Source organism: Mytilus californianus, unplaced genomic scaffold (assembly GCF_021869535.1).
Source record: "Mytilus californianus isolate M0D057914Y unplaced genomic scaffold, xbMytCali1.0.p SCAF_6, whole genome shotgun sequence".
Taxonomy (NCBI): Eukaryota; Metazoa; Mollusca; class Bivalvia; order Mytilida; family Mytilidae; genus Mytilus; species Mytilus californianus.
In genome coordinates, this window is record NW_026262712.1 from 95859579 (window position 1) to 95872909 (window position 13331).

General features: G+C 32.8%; 1 protein-coding gene and 1 long non-coding RNA gene across 2 annotated transcripts in view; both read right to left on the reverse strand.

The window, feature by feature from the left end:
• Positions 1 to 5273: 5273 nt before the first annotated feature.
• LOC127706022 (uncharacterized) overlaps positions 5274 to 13331 on the reverse strand; it is a 365292-nt gene continuing 357234 nt past the window's right edge. The window contains exon 14 of the mRNA XM_052210412.1: positions 5274 to 5458. Within this exon, the coding sequence (XP_052066372.1) occupies positions 5295 to 5458 (164 nt within the window). The 3' untranslated portion in view covers positions 5274 to 5294. The remainder of the gene's footprint in view (positions 5459 to 13331) is intronic.
• LOC127706026 (uncharacterized) overlaps positions 11408 to 13331 on the reverse strand; it is a 141738-nt gene continuing 139814 nt past the window's right edge. The window contains exon 9 of the long non-coding RNA XR_007984154.1: positions 11408 to 11486. This is a non-coding gene — a long non-coding RNA (uncharacterized LOC127706026). The remainder of the gene's footprint in view (positions 11487 to 13331) is intronic.

A 13331-nucleotide genomic window follows, 5' to 3' on the forward strand; every position in this document is an offset into this window, starting at 1 on the left:
TTAAATTCGATGAATATAGATTCTACCACTACATCGAGTGTGATACGATATTTATCCACTCGAGACAGTTAAATTTTCAAATTTAAAACGCGAGGCTCGGCGAGCGTTTTAAATATTTAAAATTTGACTGTCAAGAGTGGATAAATATCGTATTACACGAGATTTGGTGGTGGAATCTGTTTCTCTAATGATTTTCAAACAATATGCAGGCAAATTGATTCCTTCTTTTCGAATGATCTGCAAAAAGATGTGTTCTTTCTATGTGACGTCATCAGGCATGGTCGCCTTTTTTCATGCCGTCACAATTGGAAATTCAGAGGAAAGCAAGAAAATTCGACGTCATAATCGGCTTTTAACCAATGAAGAACTGAGATCAAACGAACCACACGTTGATTAAATTTTTTTTATATAATGGGTGCAGAAAAGGATAAATTGACGAAGAATTAGAGAAAGTTATTTACTGCGAACAAATAAGCTTTAAAGAGCTTTTAAGCGAATATATACAAACATGTACAATTACATAAAAACACACTCATGCAAAGAAACTAACAACAGAGAAAGCACACATAAAAATAAGCACAGAACAAACATGGCAAAGCAAATAATACATGCTAGCATAATTATAAAAGAGCAAAGTAATATAAAATAAGCATAGTGAAATGAAATATGTCAGCGAATGTTTTATATCTAATGTGCTTTTTTAATGAAAAGAAAGAAAAGGTAAGGACATACTATATTTGTACAACTTCTACTACAACATTTACTTCAATAATACTTCTACTATTTTCTATTGCACTGTTAACACTCCAAGTACTAATATTACTTTTTACTACTGATTGCAAACACTGTACCTTAGGTATATCTTTCCGTTCTATGTAGGTGTAGTCTCCATAAATATCAGTCTTCAGTGGATCATTGTACTGACCAGCTTCTGCAAGGAGAACATCTTTATCATTTATATGACACATCTTTTGTCCTCGGTGAAAATTTATTGACATGCATTGTTTAATTGAAAGACAGATTGTTGCACATTGGTAAAGCGTAGGCATTTTAAAGTTCAAAATTTGTGATCCCTCTAACATTTGTCCTCTGAACAGTTTCATTGTTGTAATCGACTTTGTTCCTACATTGAAAATCACAAATAAAAGATAGACAAGACAATTTTATTCTTAAAAACCATTGTATACACATTGGTACAAAGAATGAAATAATAATACATAGTATACAAAATAAATTAAATTGTGCACATGACAAGATATGAATGTTACAATTACTATACAAGATCATTTAGTTATTATAATAGAAAAACAGATAGACAAAGGCTAACCAGGAAGACCTGCTAATGAATTTATAACCTTTATAAATTTACATATATTTTTTAACTTATTTCTATGTGTTGTTTGTAATAATTTACAAAATTTAATTACATTTACTCTGTTACAATAACAATTATCCAAAAACAGTTTTCTTGAGTCGTCTAGGGATCTACAATTCAGAAGAAAGTGAAATTCGTCACCTAATTCTTGACATTGACATAAATTACAATATCTCCTTTCTCTATCTAAACCTATCCATCTACCAGTTTCAATTGGTAATCTATGATTACCAGTTCTAAATCTACAAAATATAACCCTATCTCTATCTGGTAATATATCTAAATATTTTTCGAATTCAAACTTATCCTTATATAATCTGTACGATAAACCTTTTGACGAATTACATATATCTGAACGCCAGTTTTGTTGAAATTGGTCAAATAACTTCTGTTTTAAACTATTATTTAGCCATTTTGTGTTAAAGCCAGTTTGTGCTAACCAGATATTACTATAGCCACATGTTTCAAGAATATTTTTTATAAAAATAACCCATTCAGACGTACAATTATTCTGTGAATATTTAAAAAACATAAAGTTATACAAAATGTGTGACATTTACAAAAAAAGATATAAACAAAGAACGTTGAAGCATTTCATGACTAATGCTATGTTTTATTCTTTATTTCACGCAACAATTTCTTGAAATAAAGATCACGTTTTGATTGGTCACTCTACATTTGTATAAACTGCTATGCAACTTCTTTACAAATCGGTGCATTTTAAAATCGTCAATCAATAATTGTTTGAAGCTGAATATATTCTTTTTTTAATTGTTTTCATTGAAAATAAATCGATATCATTATATAATATATTATTATATAGCAAGACAAATAGAAGAGAATTATATTAGCTTTATGATGTATTCTTATTTGGTTAATACCCAAAATCTGACTGGGGTATAGAAAAGGGCACTGAACCGACCCGCCAGTAAACCAAAGATAGCAATTTGAATCTGTTTTGACTGTGCTGGATGTATAAATTCACTTCCTATCTGAACGAGAACTTCAATTCTGATTAAGCATGTTAAACTTCATTTGATGGTTGGTAGGTGGTAGGTGGCAGTATGTTTGTCCCTATCCAACCGTTTGTACCCTCTTTTCCATCGGTAGCCAAAATTAATTACTGTCCATAATCCCGTTTAATTGTAACATAACTTAACCTTAGGATTTATAATGAATGTGTTTTAATGTATATTAGGCCAAAATATGCATGAAATACTTGCTACTGAACTTTAAACTAATAACTTGAACAATCATGCAAACAGAATTTTCTTAGCTCCATATAACGCACTTCTGTTTTGAATCTAGATTTCCTGACAATTTGCTTATTTCAATCTGTGTTCTATTGCAATAATAATGTACCCATCTGCCATCTTGATATGAGTTTTTGGTCAACCATTTCAATATCGTTTTCTACAAATTACATGAAAATGTTTTTTGTTTTAAATTTCAATCACTTTACAAACTGACTAGATAAGTTTAGTCATTTTATATAACACCTGTTAATGTAAGGCATTTAATGAATTGCATTTTTTTTTAAATTCTTGCATTTTACAAAATGACTTAAATTTAGAAAATGGCTGTAACATCTTCCAATCAAGGCACACCTCCAGATTTCGGAGACAATCAGTATGATAAAATTAAAATTACACAGTAACATCCACTGTATAACATATACAGTATTAGCACCGATAAAATATTTAATTTACTGTATATTGTTTTTCACTGCTATAGATGTAGTTTAGGCCTACACTCTCCTCTTTAATTCGGCACTTAAGAAGTGTATAGTCTATACAAGTAAATGAAGGTCTAGATAGGGTTTACAGAATAAAATATAATGGGAAAAAAAAGAGCAGAAACAAGTGAAAGTGTGAGCTACTGGTCACTGATGTTACCCCCGCCCAAATACTTGACAGTAAACAGGAGGTTGTTGAGTGATGAATCTGAATACGCATCACACGGTATAGCTGACTTTTATTAACCATGAAACCAAATTTCAGAAATCCTTGTAGTGTAGTTCCTGAGAAAGATGCGACGAAAAATATTCATGGGATCGACGGACGGACGGACGGACGGACGAACGGATAGATAGATGGACAGACAGACAGAGGTAAAACAGTATACCCCCACTTTTTTAAAGCGGGAGTATAAAAAGGGCAAAATAATTTATAAATAATAAAGAATAGAGAAAAATAGGCAAAAAAAATAAGGAATAGAGATTAATAGGTTAGTAAAATATAGTGAATAGAGAATATTTGGCAAAATAAATAAAGAATAGAAAAAAATGATCTAAAATAAAAGAATAAAGAAATGAAGGACCACCCCATCCAGACCAAATGCATTCACTTCTCCCTTTTCTTGTCAACACTAAATTTTGTCACATTACCTATTGTATCAGTCGTCATGGTATTAATGAAAATTTCTATGCTAGGTGTTCATCATATTAGCAGCTTTATTTAGCGCTGACTAAATTTTAATTCCTAACTGCCTTTTTAAATGTGTACACTTTTACTAATAATTAATTTGACAAAGAAGATAGAAAACTGACCCAAGATAATTTCCAATCCTTCATTTCGGCGAGTTACAATATAAATTTAATATATTTTAGTCATTGTTAGTAAAAAAAAAACATGTAATGAGTGTCTCAGGTAGATGGAATCATTGTGCGCTCACACGCATGTCTAACCCCACTTATTCAATAGAAACGTGTCTCAGGTAGAGGGAATCATTGAGCGCTGACAAGCATGTCTAACTCCACTATTCAATAGAGGCCTGTATCAGCTAGAGGGAACCATTGAGCGCTCACAAGCATATCTAACCCCATATATTCAATAGAGGCGTGTCTCAGGTAGAGGGAGTCATTGAGCGCTGACAAACATGTCTAACCCCACTCATTCAATAGAGGCCTGTCTCAGCTAGAGGGAACCATTGAGCGTTCACAAGAATATCTAACCCCATCTATTCAATAGAGGCTCGTCTCAGGCAGAGGGAGTCGTTGAGCGCTCACAAGCGTGTATTACTCCACCCATGCAATAGATGCGTGTCTCAGGTAGAGGGAGTCATTTAGCGCTCGCAACCATGTCTAACCCACAAATTAAGTAGAGGCCTGTTTCAGGTAGACAACCATTGAGCGCTCACAAGCATATCTAACCCCACCCATTCAATGTGGCCTGTCCCATGTTAGGAGTCTGTTATCCAGTGGATGTCGTTGACTGATGTCTGTCATATTTTCTTTGTTCATTGTGTTGTCATATATCAGGCCGCTGTTGTTTTAGTTTCAACTAGAACACACCCGCGACATCGCGGGTCTGTGACTGAATTAAAATAAAGTACCTGCGCCTTTTTTTTAGCCAGGATTCTTAATTTTCATATTGTCATCTGATAGAGTCATTCTGATTTAAAGGTGCACAGTTGTTTTCTCTGCTTTCAAAATCTATTTGTTTGAACCCGGCCTGGTTTTCTTACTACAACCGTAAACTACATGTGACAATTTAGCAGTCTTAATCCCTGTATAATGACGAAGTTCAGGTGTGATTATAACCTGTGTGTATAGCAAATCCAAACTAAACCGTTTGGTGGTGCGTCTGACAAAGACGGAACATACAGATCTTGTAACAGATGACATGCTATTGGTATAGGTATTAAAGACAACCCACATGGATGGTGTTGGGAAGTCACTATTAAATTAGTGTAAAGATGGACTACTTTTTTGTCGATATAAAAATACCATACGCAGTCTCAATATTATCGAAATCATCAGTTTGTACAAAAGTATAACTGTTTCATTTTTTCAAACTTTGTTTTACTCATTACTTAATCAACAAAAGTACTCATGCATATAAATCAACTAGCTAAATAAAACAAAAAAGTATCACAGAATTTATGAAAGGATGGTCACGGCATAAAAGTTAGTTTGTTATTATAAATTGACAGCAGCATTTAACAAAGTTGTCATTCCATTTGCTGAAACACCACGGACAGATATATATCCAGTTAAATCCCTCAGTGATTTGATCTTTGGAGGAAGCCGGAATTCTAGGAATGTGTTCTTTGTTTCTTGCCACTGTATAATATCTGCACCACCTAGAGTTGTTCCTGCTGACACCTCATAATACAAAGGTTGATGAACTTTAAAGTTATTTTCCCACGAGGACGTTATTTTACGGTTATCTAAAGCCAATTGTAAGTGCGGGTTCTCTGCAATTTTAATAATTTCAATAAGAAAACATAAACATGTTACCGATGAATAGCAAAAGAACCGATACAAAATATACTGTTCAAATCTATATAGAGAAAAGTATAACTATAATGGCTTTTGTTGACCAAAACACATGGTTCCCATTTAACGCCGTGGATCATATCCTGTGTAATCACATGGGAAATACAGGACGTCAACTGAACTGAATGAAATATTACATAAATTCATTAATTGAAAATGATTGTCTTATTAAATCAAGAGATTCCTAAAATTATAGTTTTAGGGAAATTTATATAAAAAAATATAGTCAAATATAGTTAGCAATACTGTATTGCTAGTCGTAAACAAAAAACATCCGTCTGTTTAAATATGTTGATTTTTTATGATTTCTTAAAAGTGGATGAATATTCATAAACATATCACAAACCAATCACATATGAAATAATAAAAAGATCAAGGTCATGTTGGAATGTGTCACACTTTCTCATATCAATGAACCCTCATACAAGATACCACAAATAAAATACATAATTAAAAAGGAAGTATTAAAATAATGCAATGATGCATTGAAAAGACAATAATAATGACGCCGGAGTGACTTATAGGTCAAAGATCAATAAAAAATCGTGGTGTACGATACCTCGGGGATATTCAAACTTATAAATCAAAGACAAACTACCTACGCTTTTTCAAAAAAACGTGAAACTCCCAAGACTGACATCAGTCAAAAAAACATAGCACAAAAACCAATAAATAAGCAAAAAGACAGGGTTGATCTCAGATGCTTCGGAAGGTATTCAATACCATCAAGCAAAGGATTAAGCAAATGTCACATCAAATGTAATAGTGAAATATCGTCATCAGGTGATTTCTTTGAAGCCAAATATCAAAATCAAATTTGAAATGTTGATGCCCAGTTAAAATTCGGCAACTTATTGAAGTGATGTATTCACATACTAAATATCATAAAAAGTCCTTTCTACAAACATGCAAATTCTATGAGAACCGAGTCGTCATAAATATACCAACAGTTATATCAATGTGAAAGGTTCAAAATCAAATATAAAAATCAATGCCATAAAAATGCAAACAAAGTTCGACTTTGTTGTCAAAGGTGGCATCTTCAAGAGGTAATGTAATTAAAAATGTATTAGATGTTGGATTCTGAATATTTTGGTCTTAATCATCACTGATGAGACATTAATTTTCCGCGTCCATATCGTGTACAGTAGAATAGTAATGTGAAATCTTAATGTAAAACAAACTCATTGTAACCTCTAAAAAGTTAATACTGTGACCAAGACACAATCTTGTGACACAAAAATCAAGTAATTTTTCCCTGCTCTCTAGATATAGTTAGAATATTTGTGTCGTTGATACAAAATGTATGGCTATCTCTGTTATTAATATATCACATATTTGTTTATAGATATTAGGTCTATCTATTAACACATCTTTTTTAACTACATAGATTTTGAACGTACACACCTATTAGAGTTGGAGTTTTTGGTGAAATGACGATTTTTGAAGACACAAGTTCACTCCTAATATACATCTTGTTTACAGCTTTAATACTAGTTGTAAAGTTTCCAGAGCTAAGATCGAGTCCTTTCAACAAACAGAAGGAAGTATCTTGGTACTCAGCGATTATTGATTTAGAAATCACAGTTGTCTTATCTTGGCTTTGGAAAGTAAGCTGAAAAATAATATTGTTTGTATTGGTCTCAAGAAATATTGTTTTTTTTTTCGCACGTTACATTAAAAAAAATCAAACCTATATATGAAATTATAGTCAAAACTGGTGAATTTCATGGCTTTCTCAAAAAAATATAATTTTGTTGTTTGAAATTTAAAATCCACAAATGAATGCAATTGTATCATATAATAATGTAATTGTGTGCTACCAAAAAAAAAGGATAAACAATTATATATGTTTATAGCAAACAATACGACAATCTATAGTCTCCTGAAAGATATCTACTTAAACAATTATAAAGAGAATAAAAGTCTCAAAATATGCACACTGCCTAAGTATTAAAAGTTTAGAAATTTTGAACGATATGGGTTAAAAACTGAAGGAGTAAATAATGTAATTGGAATTACTTAACGAAAACGCTGGTTATGATTGACCAATTTTCAACTTGAAAATATTGCCAATCATCTCACACCAAATCCACACACAAGAAAGCCTGACAATCACCATGCTATATGCTGGATTGTTGTCTTTTTGAACCGACCAAACCATACAAAAAGTATGCAAGAAACTAACTTCTTTTCAATTGACATCAATAAAAGAATAAATCTTAACTACGACTTACAAGGTAAGAATCGACACCTGTCAGATCATCAAACCCTGTCCATTTTACCCTTACGTATGAAGTGTCCCCTTGATAATGATTCCTAGGGTTATACTCTGTTAATGAATGTGGTAGAATTTCTACTTCCGCAGTCGTTGTACTTGGTGGAAGATTTGATATTTTAACACCGTTTGATGACTTAGAAGACAGTAATCCGGCTTTACTTCTACATCGTAAGGTCACGTGGATCATATGCATTGATATTTGGATGCTGGGAAACACTTTTGATACCCTATTTACTCCTTTAACTAATTCTTTGAATGTTTGGATTTCATTGCCGAACGGTTGGTAACCTACAATAAAAACGATTCGTATTGCTGGACATTTGATATGACAAAGGTTTTTACAAATAGATTGTACATCGACATTGAACGAAACTGTCGACTTGAACATTATATTTTTGTTGTCGACCACATAACTTTCAAATATGCCAGTAAAAGGAACACCAAAATCGCATCACATGTACAAGCATTTTAATGAAAATTTATATGTATGATATATGCAGAAGAATTGCTTAATTTGCAGAACGAGAGGGGATTTTCTTCCCAATTATGGCAAAATTGTGTTGATAATTGTTTTGTTCTATATTGCATTCTTGTATGCATACTTGAAGTTAATTAATGCAATTGAAATGTCATTATTTTGTTTCATAGATTGATTGGCGGTTGCTTCACGCCGCCTGAACACAAAAAAGATATATACTTTGTTTCAACTCAAATCTTTAATTGCTAAGGTCGAAATTACAGGAAAAGTAAAGTGCAAAAAAACTAAACTAGTACAGTATCTTTTTTTGTAAAAATGAACACAAATGACAAACATGATTTCCAGAAATATCCTTAGCTTTTATAGTTATAAGAAGATGTGGTATGAGTGCCAATGAGACAACTCTCCATCCAAGTCACAATATATAAAAGTAAACCATTATAGGTCAAAGTACGGCCTTCAACAAGGAGCCTTGGCTCACGCCGAACAGCAAGCTATAAAGGGCTTCAAAATGACTAGTGTAAAACCATTCATACAGGAAAACAAACGGTATAATCTATATAAAAAACGAGAAACAAGAAACACTTAAGAACCACATCAACAAACGACAACCACTGAACAACAGGTTCCTGATTTAGGATAGGTGCATACAAATGTCGAGTTGAGTCGTTCTCACTCATAACTCTGTTAAAACAAACAGCTTTTGTTACTTGAGCACACCGCTGTTTATGAAGTTCTTTAAGTGAAGACAGGCACCAGCATAACGTAATATTTGAGATTTGTAAATGCCATGATAAACACAAAAATATTGCAAATTTGTCGCAGAATCGTTTGAAGGTTAAGTACTTTGAGGTTAATTTCCGTTGATGATGATGAATTGCTGTTAAACGTCCAGTGGCAAATTAAATGCATATTAAGGACTAGAACATATTAATTTGATATGAATTTTGACCCTTCTTTGTACTACTAGTAGACCGACACAATGAGTCGAAAGTATAACATGTTAGTTCAAAAGGTAACAGTGTACAGGAAGACATGTCATCGTACCCGGATACATTATTCTAATTTCATGCCAGCCAGTCTTGCTCTTAATCAAAGAAGCAACACGTGAACCAACTGAAAAACAAGACAAACTGACAACGCCATGGCAAAAAACGAATAAAGACGAAAAGACAAACAACATGCTTCAAAACACAACATAGAAAACTAAAGACTAAGCACCATGAGCACCACCAAAACACCGGGGGCGATCTCTGATGTTCTCGAAAGACAAGCATTGCCTGCCCCATTTACTATCTAAGTCGTTATGTCAAAATATAGATGTCTTTGGTGTTTTAACATAAAATATTTAAATGAACATGTCATATTTTATACCTGCATTATCTTTTAAATATTTGCAAGCCTTTGTTCCTTCCGTACATATACTTACCTACCGCCCATTCACAGACATCAATACCAGATTCAGCGTCATTCACCTCCCAGTTAGCAGATACTTGATCGGTAGTTTGTGCATCTATGTCAGATCCTAAAATAAACAGAAACATATGAGTTATGCTTATCTTTCGGTTGATAAACCATAGATGATTTGTTATTATAACTGTTCGTTTTTGTCCCTTCTGCTTACTTTATATATATTTGTGATATATTAAGCTAACTTCCGCTGTACATCATTCTTACTTCCAACTCATTTCGTATGTTTTCCCCTTACTTGCAAATGAGAACTCATGACTTAAGTAGTGATATGACGTTGATTCACATTGCAAGCAAAAATCTTTTAAATGAAAACGCATACCTACCTTTTCTCGACTGTACTCATTGACTGAATGGAATCATCCAATAAAATTTAATCAATATCTTGTTTTCGCATAATATTAAGTTACCGCTACTCTTATCATGAAGACAAATATTTTAAATGCACAATCCAAATACATCAAGTAATTTACAATGACAAAGTTTTGACTTTATTTTTTATGTACAAACCTTTTCCATCATTTATAAAATCTATAATTGGTGGCGTTAAGTCGACGAGAAGATCCTCGGCATGTACTTCGCGTCTCAATCCTGCAGCGTTTGTAGCAATGACAGTGATATGAATGACTGACATATGGGCTAAACTGACGTTGTAATTATAAGCAAAATTATTTAGGCCGACACTGGTGAATCCTTGGATTTCTGTACTTCCTTCTGTATATCCTAGAAGTAAAAATAATTTTGTAATTGCCTTGGTGTACTGTATAATGAATAATGTATAGAAGACATTCCTGTTTTAGCATTTCTTTTCAGAAATATACTTTACGTAGCTGTAGATTGTACATCATATATGAAAAAAAAACCGTTGGAGTCAACATTTTCAGGTTTTTAAGAATTTTAATTTACAAAAAAAATAAATTATATATGCAACGAAATTACAGCTGATAATTGACAGTTTGTGGAACTGTTTTAAAACTCTATGATTTCTATTTACCAATAGCCCACATGTAGTCTATTATGGGACTCTCTGGATCAACAAAATTCCATGATGCGTGGATCGACGACCATTGATGCAGAGCAACCACATGTGCATGAATATGTTTGCCATTTTCATTTTCATCGCTGTGATGATGGAAAATGGTCCTCTGAACTTGCAAATCATCGAATAAAATGCCCGTATTACCGGTCATGCTTCCAATACTGATTGTTGCTTCAGTAGTAAAGGCACGGAAGTAGAATGTGTGGTGGTGCCAGTTTAATTCTAAATAGGAACTACCGTGTTTGTCATGCTTTGTGTAGACGATGAATACGTGTCTTTTATCTCCAATTTCTACATATCCTTCTTTATTAGCTAAAACAGCCCCAAGTATGGGTGGATGAGCGGTTACAAAAGTAACACGGAATAAATGTCCAGCTTTCAGATTACTTAATGTTTGTGATATTTGTCCTTCGACAAATACGAAGGATCGTCCGTCTATTGCTTGATTTTTACCGGACTTTAAAACACTCACACAGCTCCCTATTGAACTATTCCATTGAGAGGCACGTACAATAGTATTGCATAAATTTATATTGGTTATATTATCCCAGTCAATCGGTACACCTTCGGTATCCTCAAATGAAGGATTTACAGCTTCATTGTGATCCAAATGTTCCATTAAAGTAGGTTCTGGATGTGTAGAGTCAATCATGATGCCATTTGATTTAACAGTGAGAGATTTGTGTCCTATAACATCCATTGCATAAACAAGACTCTCGATTTCAGCTCCTGCATTAAGAAAATGTTGATTATCACATATATTCATCATGATGGAAATTGTTTATATTTTCTTTGTATTCCCAAATATATTTTATCTTATAATAAATATATTTTGAACATTGTGAAAAGGAAAATTTGTTAAATTGATTCTTCTCAATACAACTTCTTAATAATTAAATAAAAACATTGAAGGCCTTTTAATTTTGCATAGTACAATGCATTCGGTTTCATTGTACTAGTTCAAATTTAAAGACAAATAAAAAGTTGTTAAACCTTTATATTTTCTTTGAAATTTTATATCAACATAATTACCTGTATCAATGTATGAACTGTCGATAATCCTGGACACAGAATGATGAATTCCAACATTTTCCCATTCTCTGACATCACATGTTGAAGTTTTCGATTTGGTTTGTACACACCACATGTAATGTTCTATTCCAGAATCTCGGTCAGAAAATCCATACCACGAAGCCCCGATAATTTCCGAATTGTTCTGGTAATCAATGTCGTGTACACCTATTAATAAAAACGTATATAGCATGTTTGTTACTTTTTTAACAGCACCAATATTGTCTAGAAATTCAATATCATTAAACAAAAATTAGAAAGTACATTTTATGAACTGATTTGTAGTGTATTCTTTTATTTCTCTTTGAAAGTCCCCTGATTGAGTTTGAAAGCTGAAGTTGAGATCATGTGCCTGTCCCTAAGTCAAGAAAATATCTCGTGATGTGTTGTTAGTTTTCATGTCCATAAGTCGAAAACAAACTGAAAACGTCTTGGCAAAAACTCAGAACTCAAAACGACCAAACGACAAACAGTGTATATTAAACAACATAGAAAACTAAAGACTGATCAACCTAACACTCATAGCTTGGCATATTGTATACAATGTCTATTGTTGGCTAAGAAAAAAATCGCAAACTTACTTGTTTTCATGCCCCACCTACGATAGTAGTATCTTTAAAAGTATATATGTAATCTATATGCGATCCACATTTTGAATACAATGGCATTGTAAATCTTTGTTGATTAGTTTTGATAAGGCTGTTATTTCCAAATTTAGTAAAATCATTAATGTACATTTAACCAAATTATATTATCACAAACAGTTCAAAAAAACTGGTTGCAGAGAGTCAACCATGATGCTGTCTAGAGTTTTTGTTGATGAGGTTTTAAAGATGGGATATAAATATAAATTTATCTATTAATATCAATACCGTCGTATGTACTCAAACATTCATTGCGTCTTATTTCCGTTTCCCCCACCCATATTTAATAGAATTTATTTAATACTACCAACCTATACCATCATAGCCAGTACCAGTAACTGGTGGCAGAGAGTCAACCATGATGCCATCTGATGATTCAGTAGCATGGATACCAGAGTAGCTGTATCCCACTACATTACTGTAAAATACTTTTCCTGGAGATAATGGTACTCGACTGATGTTATGAGACGTAATTGATCCTGGTAGATCCAATTCCACTTCATGTATATCATGACCTTTAACGATATTATTGTTCAATTGAAATTACTAGTTATAATAACTGGGTCTTTTTATTAACACCAGTAAGAATGTTTGAAAGGTAGAAAGGTAAAATTAACTCTCATAAGGAAAATAAAACGCAATCATAATCAAAGGATGAAAATTGAAAAATTGAACTATTATCTTTGCTCTTGAA